The 17,318-nt window shown below is 35.6% G+C and overlaps 1 protein-coding gene across 1 annotated transcript in view; it reads right to left on the bottom strand.

The window, feature by feature from the left end:
- LOC123656183 (cationic amino acid transporter 2-like) overlaps nt 1–16,903 on the bottom strand; it is a 55,808-nt gene extending 38,905 nt beyond the window's left edge. Inside the window, exons 1-4 of the mRNA XM_045591888.1 lie at nt 16,810–16,903; nt 13,535–13,783; nt 7,450–7,578; nt 6,919–7,074 (exon numbers count right to left, since the gene is read on the bottom strand). Coding sequence (XP_045447844.1) covers nt 6,919–7,074; nt 7,450–7,578; nt 13,535–13,783; nt 16,810–16,903 — 628 coding nt within the window. The remainder of the gene's footprint in view (nt 1–6,918; nt 7,075–7,449; nt 7,579–13,534; nt 13,784–16,809) is intronic.
- Nucleotides 16,904–17,318: the final 415 nt, after the last annotated feature.

The raw sequence follows: 17,318 nt of genomic DNA, 5'->3' as shown, positions 1-17,318 counted from the left end.
TTGTCATTTTAGTGTATGTGGCGACAGAAAAGAGAAAAATTGACGTATGCTACATCGCGCTATCAGAGATATCAAAGTGATTAAGTATATATACAAGATCCCGACAACAACCGCCGGGGCGTTAGCCCGCCAGACACAACTTCCGTCTGGCCGGAGGATCCTCCCTTTTCAATGGCGGACGTGATTCTTCACACTACGTTTCACACGCATCTACCAAATGTACAAATTAATTGATATACTTCTAACAGTGCGTACAGAAACACAATCCAAGTGATGTATTTTTAACTTTCCAAAATTCCTAATTTTTAAAATCCCTATGCACCCACAGGCTCGTTCTACATTCCTTAAAATTTATCAATTGATCTATGAATGAAATGTGATAATCTAAATGAAAATCAATTTCAGTTAAAACGAATATGTGTAGACGGCAATCATTTAATACATTAAACAAATAAAGCTTAGCGCGGCATCCAAAGGATGGCAGCACTGTCGGGCTTTTCGGTCAAAATTCAGACACGTCGTACGATTGAGAAGGAAAGTTGAGTTAAATTTATTAAAACAATGATTATTTAAGTTACAATGTATTTTCGTTGCTTAAATATTATTCATTCATTCATTCATACAGTCACTTCAGCCTATTGCAGTTCACTGCTGGAAATAGGCCTCCCCAAGTTCGCGCCAGACATCCCGGTTTTCCGCAATTCCCATCCAGCTACCAAAAGCTATCTTACGTATAATATATAAGAAAATTTATTGTGGTATTAAAGCTGTTGTTTTTACAAAATGATAATAAACAAGTTCGCTTCAGCCTGCAATATCCCACTACTGGGCATAGGCCTCTTTCCCCATGTAGGAGAAGGATCAGAGCTTAATCCACCACGCTGCTCCAATGCGGGTTGGCGGATATATTCCCTACTATGAGTAATATACCTTTGCTTTGAGGTATTACTTATTTATTTAATATTAAGTAAGGTGCCAGAACAAACCACTAATCCAATTTCACGTCTTTTATTTATACGTTCTACATAATGACTGAAGATACAGAGATCTTACAATATAAACACTTATCCTATTACAAAATACTGTTACCAAATTTGAACATAAATTAGAACGTTACTTAAATAGGTATGTGCACACGGCACAGTATACCCCCCTTCAAAAAAAAGAAAACAGGTTACTATTACATTACACATTAAAAGAAAACATAAAAATGAAAAGGTGTCGTAAAAACAGGATTTGTTGCAAAATATTCTTTTTTTTTTTTTTTTATAGTTTAAATACATAATGCAAATCATATATGATATAATATAAAAATCATAACACACTTTAACCTCTATCATTTTAACCATTACAAAAATAATTATTACGATACGCACATTTCATTACTTCAAATAATATTATAATTACATATAGACTACGCTTACAATTGGGTACACATAACTGCTATATTAAATATCTATATGACATGATAACACATTACTATTTTATTGCACTTTCACTAAACAATCACTTGCTGGCATCCTTGGTTCTGTCGTTGCTCTGATTGTCTCATGACAACAATAGAATTGTCCAGTAGTGTCCTTCTCGTAAAGCTTGCAAACTGAGTTTTACAGCGTTTCCATAAAATGAAGGCAATAACACAGAGTACCACGGTCAGAGTTGCGAGAGAATACAACTCTACCCTAGTGCTATAGTGCGTGGCCGTTTCTGAGGCCATTGCACTGTTTCCTGCACCTGTCTGTGCAATAATGATTTCTTCTTTTTCTTGTTTGCTTTCCGATTTACCCATTTTGATATTATTATTTCAAAAATAAATGTATTAAAATGTAAAGATGCGGCCAATATAATAAATTTGATGACAGGCGTCTACAGAGTGAATCTTACCGTAGGCTTACTGATGCGCCCTGATCTTGTCACTATAGGCGATTTGTTTATATTACACCGTTCCATATTGGGCGATCTTGCATTGTCATCGAAATATAACATGAATGCAGGTTTGAGTCTGTCTATACTAATATTTTTCTGCGTATCTCCCTCTTGAATTTTAAAATATTTATCTGTTCGACTCAAAATTTTATATGGGCCAGAATACGGTGGAGTCAGTGAACTTGATATTCGGTCGCAACGAACAAACACATGAGAACATTTTTCAAGCTCCGGGTGAACGAAAATTTCTTTTTGACGTAATTGGCGTCTAGGTACTGATGATATATCTCTTATTTTCTGTCTAAGTGCTTGTAAGAATGATTCTTCACTTGAGATTTCTGGTTTTTTTAACTCAAAGAAATCACCAGGAAGTCTTATAGTTTCACCGTACACCAACTCGGCTGCGCTTATCTGGGTGTCATCTCTGTAACTTGCTCTTAACCCCAGTAATACGCTAGGTAACTCTTTGACCCAATTCTCTGTATTACCTCTACACATAAGAGAAGTTTTGAGTGAACGATGCCACCTTTCAACTGCACCATTTGCCTGTGGATGGTATGCTGTTGTTCTAATTCTGGTTATTCCCATTCTTCTCGCTAGTTGGTTAAATAAATTAGACTCAAATTGACGTCCTTGATCTGTCGTTATTCTCAATGGACAACCAAATCTAGCAATCCAGCCATAATATACGGTTTCAGCTACACTTTCTGCTGTTATATCTTTTAAAGGATAAGCTTCGGGCCAACCAGTGCTTCTATCTAACATTGTTAATAAGTACCGATATCCATTGCAGTATTTAAGAGGACCCACGATGTCTATGTGAATATGTTCAAATCGATCACTTTTTTCAAAGGACTTAAACGGCGAAACATTGTGTCTTTGAACTTTGGACCTTTGACATTCCAAACATGATCTGGTCCATGATGCAATATGTTTGTTCATTGACTTCCAAAAGTATCTTTCTCGCATCATGTTTCTCGTGGTTCGAATGCCGGGATGACTAACTCCGTGTATGGCGTTGTAAGCCGATGCGCGGAATTCCAACGGCAAATATGGACGTACCTTTCCATGCGATGTTTCACAATAGATATATGCATTACAGTTCGGGATTTTCACTTTTTTAATATTTAGCGTTTTAGACTTTAATAGATCTAATAGCTCTGTGTCATTACTCTGTGACTTAGCTAGGTCTTCATAATTGATTGTGGACGAGAAATCGATGGTAGCTATTCGAGATAAGGCATCTGCTACTGTATTTTCTGAACCCTTAATGTGCTCAATTTTTGTACAAAATTGCATCACATAGTCTAAATGTCTCAATCTCCTAGGGGTATCGTTATTACCAAAAGAATTTTTCTTAAATGCTTGCACTAACGGTTTATGATCAGTGTAAATAATAACAGGTCGTCCTTCAATTAAGTATCGGAAATACTTTATTGCCATATATATAGCTAATAATTCTCGATCAAATGTACTATAGCGCTGTTGAGCCTCACTAAGCTTATTGGAAAAAAAACCTAGAGGTTTCCATGAAGTACCTTCCTTTTGTTGAAGTACAGCTCCAGCACACGTGTTAGAACAGTCCGTCATGATAGAGATAGGAGCACCAGCGATAGGAAATGATAATGTAACTGCATTTTTTAAACTCTGCTTACACTGTTCAAAGGCTTCTTTTGTCTCTGGAGTCCATTGAATAAGGCTTTTGTCTCTTTTTTTAGTATTTCTCAAATATATGTTTAATTTCGCTTGATCACCTGCAGCACCTGGGAGAAGACGTCTATAAAAATTTATCATTCCTAAAAAACGTCTTAACTCATCAATTGTTTGTGGCCTTGGAAACTCACTCAATACTTTAACGCGATCTTCTAGGGGGCCTAGTCCTTTTTCAGAAATGTGAAACCCTAAGAAGTCTAATTCAGTTTTCCCAAACTCGCATTTCGCTAAATTGATAGTTAAGCCGAATTTATTTAATCTCTCAAATACAATTTTTAAATGTTCTTGATGTTCGATTTCTGAAGATGACGCTATGATGACGTCATCGATGTACGAGAATAAAAAATTGAGATTTTGAAAAACTTCATTGTTTAAAAATCTTTGAAAGGTCTGAGCTGCATTTCTAAGGCCAAACGTCATTCTTGGAAACTCATATAAACCAAATGGCGTTGTTATCGCAGTTTTTTCTATATCCTGCTCCGCTATACCGATATTGTGATAAGCTCTTTGCAAGTCTAATCTAGTGTATATTTTTTTATTAGCTAATAAGTATGAACAATGCTGTATATGAGGTATCGGATATCTATCCGGCTTAGTGATATAGTTTAAACGCCGATAGTCTCCGCACGGTCTCAATTCTCCATTTTTCTTGACTACTACATGAAGTGGAGAAGACCAGCTGCTCTTGCTTGGTCTACATATTCCCATATCTTGCATCCTTTGGAATTCAGCCTTTACTTTTTCAAATTTATCCGGTGGTAAAGGACGCGGGCGCGCGCTAACAGGCGGCCCGTTTGTTTCTATATAATGGACTACAGAGTGGCGTGGAGTATCCTTAAAACACATTGGCTTAGTGATATCGGGATATAACGCTAATAGGTCACTGTACGGATGGTTTGAGTTTATTGTTGTTATTGTTCCTTGACCATCTAATTTCACCGACGTTATAACAGATAAATTCGTCACTTCGTCTATTAGTTTCTTCCGATATACGTCTACTACTAATTTATGGTGGCTTAAAAAGTCTGCACCTAAAATTGGTTGATTCACATCTGCTATAATAAAAGACCAACGGTAAGGTCGCCGTAAATTTAAATCTAAAATAAGAGTTTTTACACCATAGGTTTTTATTTCTGTCCCGTTAGCTGCATAAAGTCTGTACTCACTACACTTGTAACTACAATAAGGTTTCTTAGTCGCTGGAATAACTGAAATATTCGCACCAGTGTCCACTAAAAAATTAAAACCACTGTTTTTGTCCATAACACATAGGCGTTTAGAAGTCGTAATGGTGCTAATCTCCGCCTCCGATTGCACCATACTTAGTTTCCCTGATTATTCTTATTCCAAGCACACGGCTCTATACATTTCTTTGCTCTATTCCGATAGCGATAATGATACGAACAAAGCCAATCAGCACTATCGGGCGCACGCCGTCTCATATTACGCTGTCGCGATGTAGACCGAGAGCGTGCGCGACGAATGTGATTTCTAAATGTAGATTTTTTTGATTCCAAATCATTAATTCGCAGATTTAATTTAGCTATTTCGGCCAAAATTAAAGCTGTATCATTAGAACTCGAAGTGTTGGCCCTTATTTCCGAAATTTGTTGTGACCTTGACGTCTCCATTACCTTGTCAGCGATCGCGGCCAAATTTTCTAAATTCTTTACATCTGTAACCGCTAAAACAGCTCGTACTGAAGCAGGGAGGTGTCCTTGCCACATAATGGACAGGGTTTCATCGGGAATTTTATCTCTTGCTAAATCCTTCATTTTACGCAGTAATTGAGACGGTTTTTGATCTCCCAATTCCATTTCGCTTAGTAATTTTTGAAATTGGCGAATTTCAGACTCTTCGTAAACTTGTAATAAGCGTGATTTTAGCGCTTCAAATTTTTTAGTCTCGGGCGGCTTTAATAAGATATCACTTACTTGTTGAATCACCTCCTTGCCTAATTTGGCGACAACCAAGTTGTATTTCGATTCATCGCTCAGCTTCTGAGGTCCAAGGATTGCATCAGTTTGTACAAACCACAATCTGGGTTTATCGCACCAGAACTCCGGAATCCTCGACGAAACTGTTATCGACGCTAAACCGGAGGAGTCATTTTGCATTGCTGCTCCTGATCCTGAACTGTTGGAGCTAGTCATAATTGAAGGTTCTTGTGTCGGGGTCACCAAATATACCTTTGCTTTGAGGTATTACTTATTTATTTAATATTAAGTAAGGTGCCAGAACAAACCACTAATCCAATTTCACGTCTTTTATTTATGCGTTCTACAGAATGACTGAAGATACAGAGATCTTACAATATAAACACTTATCCTATTACAAAATACTGTTACCAAATTTGAACATAAATTAGAACGTTACTTAAATAGGTATGTGCACACGGCACAAGTAACGATCGCTATCAGGTGCACATGATAACAACCGAGACCGACGGCTTAACGTGCTCTCCGAGGCACGGTCGGGAGACCCACTAGGACTGCACAAACACCCAGACCACGGCAAACACCTGTGTGGCCAATACAAATGTTTGTCATGTGTGGGGATCGAACCCGCAACCTCCAGCGCAACAGGTACAATCCATGACTGTGACCTCTGCGCCAACGCGGCGTCAATAAACAAGTAATGAAAAGTATAAAAATTAAAGCTAGCAATCAACGTACGTGATGTACGAAGGTCGCTGAATCAGTTGAAAAAATAGATAAACTAGGCTAATAGGTAACGCTGATGCAGAGTTTAGAAAACTAGATTCATTATAATAATATGATAATTCATCTATATTATTACTAGCTGACCCCACAAACGTCGTTTTGCCATATATGTTATTAACTCGCTTATCCCCCCCCCTCCCTTATAAAAATAGATGTTGATCGATTCTCAGACCTACCCGATATGCACATAAAATTTCATAAAAATCGGTTCAGCAGTTGCGGATTAGTATTGTAACTAACATTGTGACACGAGAATTTTATATATAGATTAATTAATATATAATAAATAAATATTATTATTGTATTCATAGATTTTACATTTCCGGGTTTTGAGACCAACTGAGAATAAATAAATATATATCTACTGACATCCAAACATGATAAAATAATATTTAATTTTATTTTTCAACTTCAAAATTAACCTGTTCTTTCTTACCTTCGACTTCTTTCTGATATTAAAATTAAATAAATTTTCTTATGTATTAATTTATTGTTATTTATTATTTTTTTATTCCTTAATTCTTAGTTTTTAATAGAAGAGTTAATTCAAACTCACCAGAGAAGGCCATGATCACACTAAAAGCGAAGATATCTGGATACTTCGCTAGATGAGGCGAGTTCATCGGCATCCATTCCATCAGCTGTGTGGAGATCGCCTTGTCGAGCAACGAGTCCAAATACTCGCTCAGTGCTTTCACTACTGACGCCGCGCCTGGAACAGACGATGACATCAAAATTCTATCGAGGTTTTAGCCTCTAATTCACCGAACAATATCCTTTGTGTCTTCTCTATCCTACGTGACATTGGCGAAATCATCTGTGCTAGGTTGGCACTATTGAAAGCCATCAATTCTAAATTCATTCATTCAACCGATGACAAAAATTCGTCAGATAAATAAAAGTATGCTAATGTGTATTATACATGTATTATTGTTTTTTGTGCTTGTGATTGTCAAGACGAGGTTTGAATAAAAGAAAATTTGAAACATAATATGGCGGCATAAATATGGCGGCATGAAGTATAAAGGTCACCGCCAGCTGGTTACATTAACAAAAAAGACAAACAATTTAAATTCAACAAACTCACCAATAATATACTCGAGTATGAGATTCCATCCAATGATAAAGGCGATGAACTCTCCAACACAAACATAACTGTAGACATAGGCCGAGCCGGCTTTAGGGACACGAGCTCCGAACTCAGCGTAACACAAACCTTAAAAACATACATTATAAGACTTTAGTGACAGATAAAGTTTTGTTGTGATGAAGGGCTGCGTCAGAAATGTACATAGTACAGTTTTAGTATAGTACATGTATAACTAGATCGACCAATAAGCGTACGGCTCACCTGATGGTAAGCGATTACCGTAGCTTATAGACGCCTGCAACACCAGAAGCAACGCAATCGCGTTGTCCACCCTACTCCTGGCCTTCCCCAGGAGCTCTGGTCACGTTACTCACCACAGGAACACAAGACTGCTTGAATTATTGCTTGTATTATTGTATGTATGCTTGTATTACTTAATTGTGATCTTTTGTAAGATTGAGGTACTTTCCCAGTCAGCCTGCTCTAGATTTTGATTAGGATATAAATTTTTAAAATAAGTTTATTTATTTATTTTATATTAAATACTGTACTCTTGCGGTTGGCGGTTGCGGGTTAAATCCCCGCACATGACAAACATTTCTATTGGCCATACAGATGTTTCCTGTTGTCTGAGTGTTTGTGCTGTCCTTGTGGATCTCCCCACCGTGCCTTGGAGAGCACGTTAAGCCGTCGGTCCCGGTTGTTATCGTGTACACCTGATAGCGATCGTTACTCATAGTAGGGAATACATCCGCCAACCCGCATTGGAGCAGCGCGGTGGATTAAGCTCTGATCCTTCTCCTACATTGGGAAGGAGGCTATGCCCAGTAGTGGGATATTAAAGGCTGAAGCGTACTATGTTCTTTATCTTGATCAACTGATTTGATATCGTTTTCTAATGTTTACGCGAATTTCACTAAATATAATGAAACAACTTTTTCGATTTTTATCGACTCCAGTCTTCCCGTGATCATAGTAAAGTATCCGAAACTTCGAACATCAAAAAAACTTAATGAACCGCGATAAAATCCGAAAAAGTTGTTTCATTATAACAACTTATCTGATGACATTTTTCGTCTGAAAAGAACGTGGCACACCTCTCTCAAATCTATAATATATATAAACGCGAAAGGTCATTCATCACGAAATCTCCGAAACTATAACACCTACAAACTTGAAATTTGGCAGGTAGGCTCCTTATAAGACCTAGGCATCCGCTAAGAACGGATTTTACGAAACTCGACCCCTAAGGGGGTGAAATGGGGGTTGCAAGTTTGTATCTACGTCCTATGATTTTGAAGTAAGAGACTTGAAATTTAAAATGTATGCTCTATAGATGATGAGAAGGTGTTCAAATAATATATCTTTAGAAATCAACTCCCTTTTGGGGTTGAATCGGGGGATGGTAGGTTGACTCACTCATCACGAAATCTCCGAAACTATAACACCTACAAACTTGAAATTTGGCAGGAAGGCTCCTTATAGAGTGTAAACATCCGCTAAGAACGGATTTTACGAAATTCAACCCCTAAGGGGATAAAACGGGGGTTGGAAGTTTGTATGAAAGTCCCATGATTTTGAAGTAAGAGACTTGAAATTTAAAATGTATGCCTTATAGATAATGAGAAGGAGTCCAAATAATCTATCTTTAGAAATCAACTCCCTTTTGGGGTTAAAACGGGGGATGGTAGGTTTACTCACTCACCACGAAATCTCCGAAACTATAACACCTAAAAACTTGAAATTTAGCAGATAGGCTCCTTATAGGGCGTAAACATTCGCTAAGAACGGGTTTTACGAAATTCGACCCCTAGATGGGTAAAACGGGGGTTGGAAGTTTGTATGAAAGTCCTATGTTTTTGAAGTAAACGACTTGAAATTTAAAATGTATGCTCCATAGATGGTGAGGAGGTCTCTAAACAACGTATCTTTAGAAATCAACTCCCTTTCGGAGTTAAAACGGGGGATGGTACATTGACTCATTCATCACGAAATCTCTGAAACTATAACAGCTACAAATTTGACGTTTGATAGGTAGGTTCCTTATAGAGCGTAAACATCCGCTAAGAACAAATTTTACGAAACTCGACCCCTAGGCGATAAAACGGGGATTGGAAATTTGTATGAAAGTTCTATGTCTTTGAAGTAAGAGATTTGAAATTTAAAATATATGCTCTATAGATGGTGAGGAGGTGTCCAAATAATACATCGTAATCTATATATATAAAAGAGAAAGGTCACTGACTCACTCATCACGAGAACCCAAAAACAGCTGGAAGGTCCATCCATCTAGGATGGATAAAGATGAAATTTGGCAGGGAGGTAGATTATAGTTAGTAGATAATAGTAGTAGAGTAGAGAGATTTAGCTATATTCCACCGCTAAGGGGGTTTAATTGGGGTTGATAGTTTGTATGAAACATATACAGCCTGAAAATAAAACTAAAAATGTGGTGTATAGAGAGGTTTTATAAAAACAATTATTAAATTATACTAAATTGTGCCTTTTAAAAAGTTACTCAGTGTGATAAGCATTTCAAGTGAGTGATATAAAAAAAAAATGCGTTAAACATCTTAATAGTAATACATATCTTCATAACCACGCGGATGTAGTCGCGGGCAACAGTTAGTGTATTATAAAACAAAGTCCCCAAAAGTGTATGTGATCGATTTCCTCAAAATCTACTGAACGGATTTTCATGCGGTTCAAGAGGAAGGTTTACGGAACGGCTAAGCCGATTATAATGAGAGTTTATCTGGAAGTGTGCCGGGAAAACTTTGTGACACACTGATTTCAACGCGGGCGAAGCCGCGGGCACAGCTAGTCTATAATATATATAAACGCGAAAGGTCACTCATCACGAAATCTCCAAAACTATAACACCTAAAAACTTGAAATTTGTCAGGTAGGCTCCTTATAAGACGTAGGCATCCGCTAAGAACGGATTTTACGAAACTCGACCCCTAAGGGGGTAAAACGGGGGTTGGAAGTTTGTATGAAAGTCCTATGTTTTTGAAGTAAGAGACTTGAAATTTAAAATGTAAGCTCTATAGATGGTGAAAAGGTGTCCAAATAATGTATCTTTAGAAATCAACTCCTTTTTGGGGTTAAAACGGGGGATCGTAGGGTGACTCACTGATCACGAAATCTCCGAAACTATAACACCTAAAAACTTGAAATTTGGCAGGATGGCTCTTTATAAGGCGTAAACATCCGCTAACAACGAATTTTACGAAATTCGACTCCTAAGGGGGTAAAACGGGGGTTGGAAGTTTGTGTGAAAGTCCCATGTTTTTGAAGTAAGAGACTTGAAATTTAAAATGTATGCCTTAGAGATGATGAGAAGGTGTCCAAACAATGTATCTTTAGAAATCAACCACCTTTTGGGGTTAAAACGGGGGATGGTAGGTTTAATCACTCATCACAAAATCTCCGAAACTATAATAGCCACAAACTTGAAATTTGGCAAAAAGGCTCCTTATAGGGCGTAGACATTCGCTAAGAACGGATTTTACGAAATTCGACCCCTAAAGGCGTAAAACGGGGGTTGGAAGTTTGTATGAAAGCCCTATGTTTTTGAAGTAAGAGACTTGAAATTTAAAATGTAAGCTCTATAGATAGTGAGGAGGTGTCCAAATAATGTATCTTTAGAAATCAACTCCCTTTTGGGGCTAAAACTGGGGATGGTAGGTTGACTCCCTCATCACGAAATCTCCGAAACTATAACAGCTAAAAACTTGAAATTTGGCAGGTAGGTTCCTTATAGGGCGTAAACATTCGCTAAGAGCTGATTTTACGAAAGTCAACCCTTAACGGGATAAAACGGGGGTTGGAAGTTTGTATGAGTGTCCTATGTTTTTGAAGTAAGAGACTTGAAATTTAAAACGTATGCTCTATAGATGGTAGAAAGGTGTCGAAATAACGTATCTTTTGAAATCAACTTCCTTTTGGGGTTAAAATGGGGGATGGTAGGTTGACTCTTTCATTACGAAATCTCCGAAACTAGACCAGCTACAAATTCGAAATTTGGCAGGTAGGTTGCTTATAGTGCGTTAACATCCGCTAAGAACGAATTTTACGAAACTTGACCCCTAAGGGGATAAAACGGGGGTTGGAAGTCCTATATTTTTTAAGTAAGAGACTTGAAATTTAAAATGTATGCTCTATGGATGGTGAGGAGATGTCCAAATAATGCATCGTAATCTATATATATAAAAGAGAAAGGTCACTGACTCACTCATCACGCGCCAAATTTCATCTTTATCCATCCAGGATGGATAAAGATGAAATTTGGCGGAGAGGTAGATTATAGTTAGTAGACGTCCGCTAAGAATGGATTTTGCCATATGCCACTGCTAAGGGGGTTTAATTGGGGTTGAGAGTTTGTATGAAACATATACAGCAGCTATAAGTTCGTCGATAGGTTATTTATACTGCAGCCTGAAAATAAAACTAAGAATGTGGTGTATAGAGAGGTTTTATAAAAACAACTATTAAATTATACTAAATTGTGCCTTTTAAAAAGTAACTCAATGTAATAAGCATTTCAAGTGACTGAAATAAATAAAAAAATGCGTTAAACATCTTAATAGTAATGTATATCTTCATAACCACGCGGATGTAGTCGCGGGCAACAGTTAGTGTATTATAAAACAATGCCCCCAAAAGTGTATGTGATCGATTTCCTCAAAATCTACCGAACGGATTTTCATGCGGTTCAAGAGGAAGGTTTACGGAACGGCTAAGACGATTTTGATGAGAGTTTCACTGGAAGTTTGCCGGGAAAACTTTGTGACACACTGATTTCATGCGGGCGAAGCCGCGGGCACAGCTAGTAGTATTATAAGAAAAAGTTCATCATAATTATAAGTTTTGTTTCTGGAACGAAGTCCCTTACGGCAGACTTGACATTTGACTGGGCGACCGAACTGAGAAAAATGTGAGACTAAAACCGTAAGAAGAATATATAACGGAAGCGACGTAATATCAGTCACACGACTGTATAATATGACGTTTGTAAAACTAAAATATTACTAGTAAACTTTTTTTTAATTATTTATGTAATTATATACTGTCGACGAAAATAAATAAAGACACATGTTTTTTTATTTTACTTAATAATTTGAATTATTATTATTATTTTGTTGGATTTATTTTATTTTACGGTATTTGTTATTTTCTAAAATACTAAATTTCCTAAATACTTTTACGTACTTAATAAAAACCAATCAACTAAATTAAAAAAAAATCAAGAACTAGAAAATATATATAAAATTTAATTTTTTTTTTCAAATTGTGTTGCTTTTATACTATCTGAAGGAACTACGTTCCTACCTGGTGTCCCATGAAACCACATAATTTTTTTTTTCCATAAGAATCGAGCTAGTAAGACGTACTATTACGACAATTGAACTTGCTTAATATTTCTTGGAACTTGTCTACGGGTAAATGTTGGCAATTACATAATCTTTTTAGGTCAACTGAAATAACTGCTGCTGTAATCAACTGTTATACTGCTCGTTTTTGTATGTTCCAATTGAATGATTTTGTCAAGTTACAGAGTGATAGGATATATGGTTTTGACTAGTCTATTGGTACAGTTGATAGAAACCCTTCTCTTAGCTACATTAATAATAAATAAATAATAATAATAAATATCTACCCAATACACACACGGTCGTCTGTTCCTAAAGTAAGCAACTTAATGCTTGTGTTATACGTAACAGCCGACTGGTATAACTACATTTTTTTTTTTTCAATAAACCTACTTATAAATAATACATATATAAATATATAAATAAATTACACCCAGACTCGGGGTGGGTATCAAACTCACAACCCCCGGCGCAGAAAGCAGGGTGCTACTTACAAACTGCTAGGCTAGTCAATAGTTATAGTTGCTATAGGGTAGTGGTTCGATTCTCGTTCATAGTTGGGTCTGATATTACTATTTAAATAAATACAGATATGTATAGCAGAAAAATGCTACCTTATATAAAGGATTTAAGTAGCCTTCCTTAGTAACAGATAGCTGAATATAATAAAACAACACATAAAAAATATTATTAACATAAAATCTCACCTGCAAAAACACTAGCGACAGCTGCCAGCAAAAACGACAGTATAACAGCCGGCCCCGCATAATTCTTAGCTACATCACCGGCCAGAACGTACACACCCACACCCAGTGTACTCCCTACGCCCAGTGCTGTCAAGTCGAGCGCTGACAGCACTCGGGCGAGCCTGGCTACACCTTCCTCGGCTGCTTTACGACGGGATAAAATGTCGTACGCGATCCTTGCCGCGTGTACTGCTCCTGCTTTTAGGCCACCTAAAATATTGTTAAAAAACATTTAATATCTTTAATTAATACCAATTATATATTATACTATCCTACAACTGATTTTTTTGTTACTTTTTTTACACTTTTATTTTACTTTTTCTACGAGATATCTTCACCGATGATTCAAATTATAAATTTGAAACAAATAATATTGAGAAACCCAGCAATGACGTTTTTATTTTAAGTCAAGGTAAATATTATTAATTTCTTCATAATTTACAACTCTTATAACTTCATGAATTACAATTGAGTTATTACACAATTTACATTAAATAAATAATTATATATTTATACTATTTTATGATGGTTAATTTAGTAACTATATGTAATTAAAAGTAATATATATTTAAATAGCTTTAAGTTCAAGCCTAATTTTTTTTTTTCATAAATTAAACTAGTAATGAAGACTATTGACTGATTGAATAAAAGACAAAATAGTTAAAAATACTATAAATCCTCAAATTAAAACTGAACGAGATCAATTTTTAAAATAATGTCAAATTAGTAATGAGTTAGAAGCCCATAGATTGTAAAAAATTTTAACATCCAAAATAAATAAACGCTTCACATTCAACGGCCTCCAGTAGGATTTTCTCCTGTGTCCGGGGTCTGGAAACACACAATAACAAGCACAAACCATACCATACCATAAATAATATTAAAAACTTTAATACCCAAAGTGCAGACACAAAACTAGTACTTCAATTTATAAAATATTTCAAACAAACCCTACCAAGAAACATCAAAAGCAGCGCCCACATAGTAATAACTTGTAACCATGTACGTCTTGCGACACTACTGAGAACGAACTAAATTGTTTTGATTAATCGACGATAAAGATCTTACGAATCAAACTGTTGGTGATAAATGGGGTTACAGCTATGTCAATTGGTTGTCAAAATTGTCATTGCTCATTGCCTTTTTATGATACTAGCAGCGTTTATCCACAATTTTATTTATGTAGCAGTTTATAATGACATCACATTAAGACTTGCAACTGAGACTTTAATGGCTGTACTTAGAGACGTTTAATGATAACTTAAATGTCTCTGAAAGCGGTCGTAAGTCAGTCTACTTCTTAATTAGTTACTACAGAAAAAAATTATTAACTTTATATACATAAAATTGTGTTGCTAAGTGCAAAACTCGAGGACAGCTGAACTAATTTAGCTGATTTTCTCTAAAGTCTCTAATGGTCTGTAGAAGTTTTTATGGAATGGATTGATTAGTTGTGATAATATACTTTACTAAATGTGTGCGTAACACAGTAAAGCACAATAGTACACAATTTTGAGACGGTGAATTAACATAAGAGACCAAAGGTAGGGCACAATTAGGCAGTTATATTACATTTAGGTTCCAGATTGATTGTTTCAGCCTGTAACATCTCATCGCTGGGCATAGGCCTTCATTACCATAGAGGAGAAGGGTTGGACCTTAACCCAACAAGCTACTATACTTCAGGTTAGCAGATATATACCCTACTATGAGTAACAATCGCCATCAGGTGTATATGATAACAATCAGGACTGGTATCTTAACGTGTCTCTGAGACATGCTGGGGAAACCCACAATGGCATAAACAGGACTTATTTTTAAATAAGTTTCCTTACAATTACTGAAGATGTTAAAACAGGTTTATAGTAGTAGAAAATAAGTTAACGATATTACTTCCTGAATAGATATTTAAATATTAGATTCAAATATATTTTCTTATAGTATCTTATGGTCTCAGTCAGTCAGTTCAGCCTATTACAGTCCACTGCTGGACATAGACCTCCTCAAGTTCGCGCCAGACATCCTAGTTTTCCGCAATCCTCATCCAGCCTACACCGGTAATCTTACGTAGATCGTCGGTCTAACGGGCCTATATGGTCTACTATCGGGAAATCATAATGGCCTTGTTGATAACATTACAAAAAGTATAAAATACAACCGTTATGATGTCACAATGAACCACACATAGCCCTTATCATTTTAACATACTTTTTTCTTTGAATGGTTACAGTACACTCACTTCTCTTATATGCTTGTGTTCAACTTTATTTGCTTGCGTACAATGACACACAGATTAAAGCAAGTCGTAATTCATTATAATTAAAATTTTATATGTACATATATAAGAGTATTCTGTATTCAATTAAATTAAGACTTTCATAAATGCTTTTCAACTTATCTCATTTATTTATTTTATTTATTAAACTCTTATATGAGTATGGTGGCAAATAAGCATACAACCCACCTGATGGTTATAGGTAACCGTGGATTATTGACTATTAAAAAAAAAAAATTCCGAATTGAAAATTAAATAATTATAAGTATAATAATATAACTGAAGATCTTCTTAGTTTATATCAATCTCTTTTAAACAACAATATAACATATTATCTTCATATTTTTTTAATCTTTATTTAAAAAAAAAAACAACACAATACAGATTATTAATTTAAATCAACAGTTAGTGAATTATATGGACAAGATCAAAATTATACAAAAAAAATGTAATACTGTATAAGAAGGTGCTCCAATTAGGATTTCTTTTACTCATTTTAGTAAATTATGTTTGTATGACCTGGCTCGGTCTAGTAAAACCATAATTCTATTTTTAATTTAAAAAAATATGTTACTAAATAATAATTATTATTATTTTTGGTGCAAACTAGTAATCAATGCTTACAAATCAATTAAATTTTGAAAATCGTCCCGTAGTGTCAAATTTTTGTATAATATGAAATTCGCGAAATACTATAGGTAAAACGATTTTAATTTGTTTTTTTATATTTTAGTTTTTTACTTCAGGTAAAAAAATTCAAATGATGTCTAGCTATAATAAATTATTTTCGTAATTTCAAACTAAAAATACACGAGTTTATCCAGAATTTCTGTAGGAGAAAATATTAATTCTAAATACGAGCACCGATTAATAAACTGGATACCTTACCTACTTACTTACCAGCTCATTTTTAATGGTCATAAAAATGTACAATCTTATACATTTCTAACAAACACCTCACCTTCATTGTACGCCTCCTTAATGGATGGTCCTTGAGCTCTCCTATGGTGTCCCATAGCTGCGTTTGAATAACCACTATCATCGGGAAAATTCATTTTTTAAACGCTACACTGTACCTTATAGGTTATAAGGTAAACACGTACGCAGATGACGACCGTAATATATTTGAAAATGCCGGGTGTCACATTTAATGCCCTTTTTAGGCTAGGTTAGTGATAGTTTAGTTCATCGAATACTATATATCATATTTCAAAGATCAGCATATTGCAATATTGCGGAACACGGGAATTAGACACTAGTGAAGTGTGACTAGAAACTTGACAGTGACAGTTTATGCAACTGATAGTGATTTCAAGGGCATATTTATATCGATGTTTCATTTTCCGTGTATGGAATAAAAACCCAGTTAAATACATAATCTGACCATGTCGAATGTTAATGTTTAATGTAGGTATTTTTAATAGGGTACCACAAAATGTAGCACAATTAAAAATGTATAATAATTTGCTT

Source organism: Melitaea cinxia, chromosome 9 (genome assembly GCF_905220565.1).
Source record: "Melitaea cinxia chromosome 9, ilMelCinx1.1, whole genome shotgun sequence".
NCBI classification, from domain to species: Eukaryota; Metazoa; Arthropoda; class Insecta; order Lepidoptera; family Nymphalidae; genus Melitaea; species Melitaea cinxia.
This window is presented reverse-complemented; position numbering and strand designations above follow the sequence as displayed.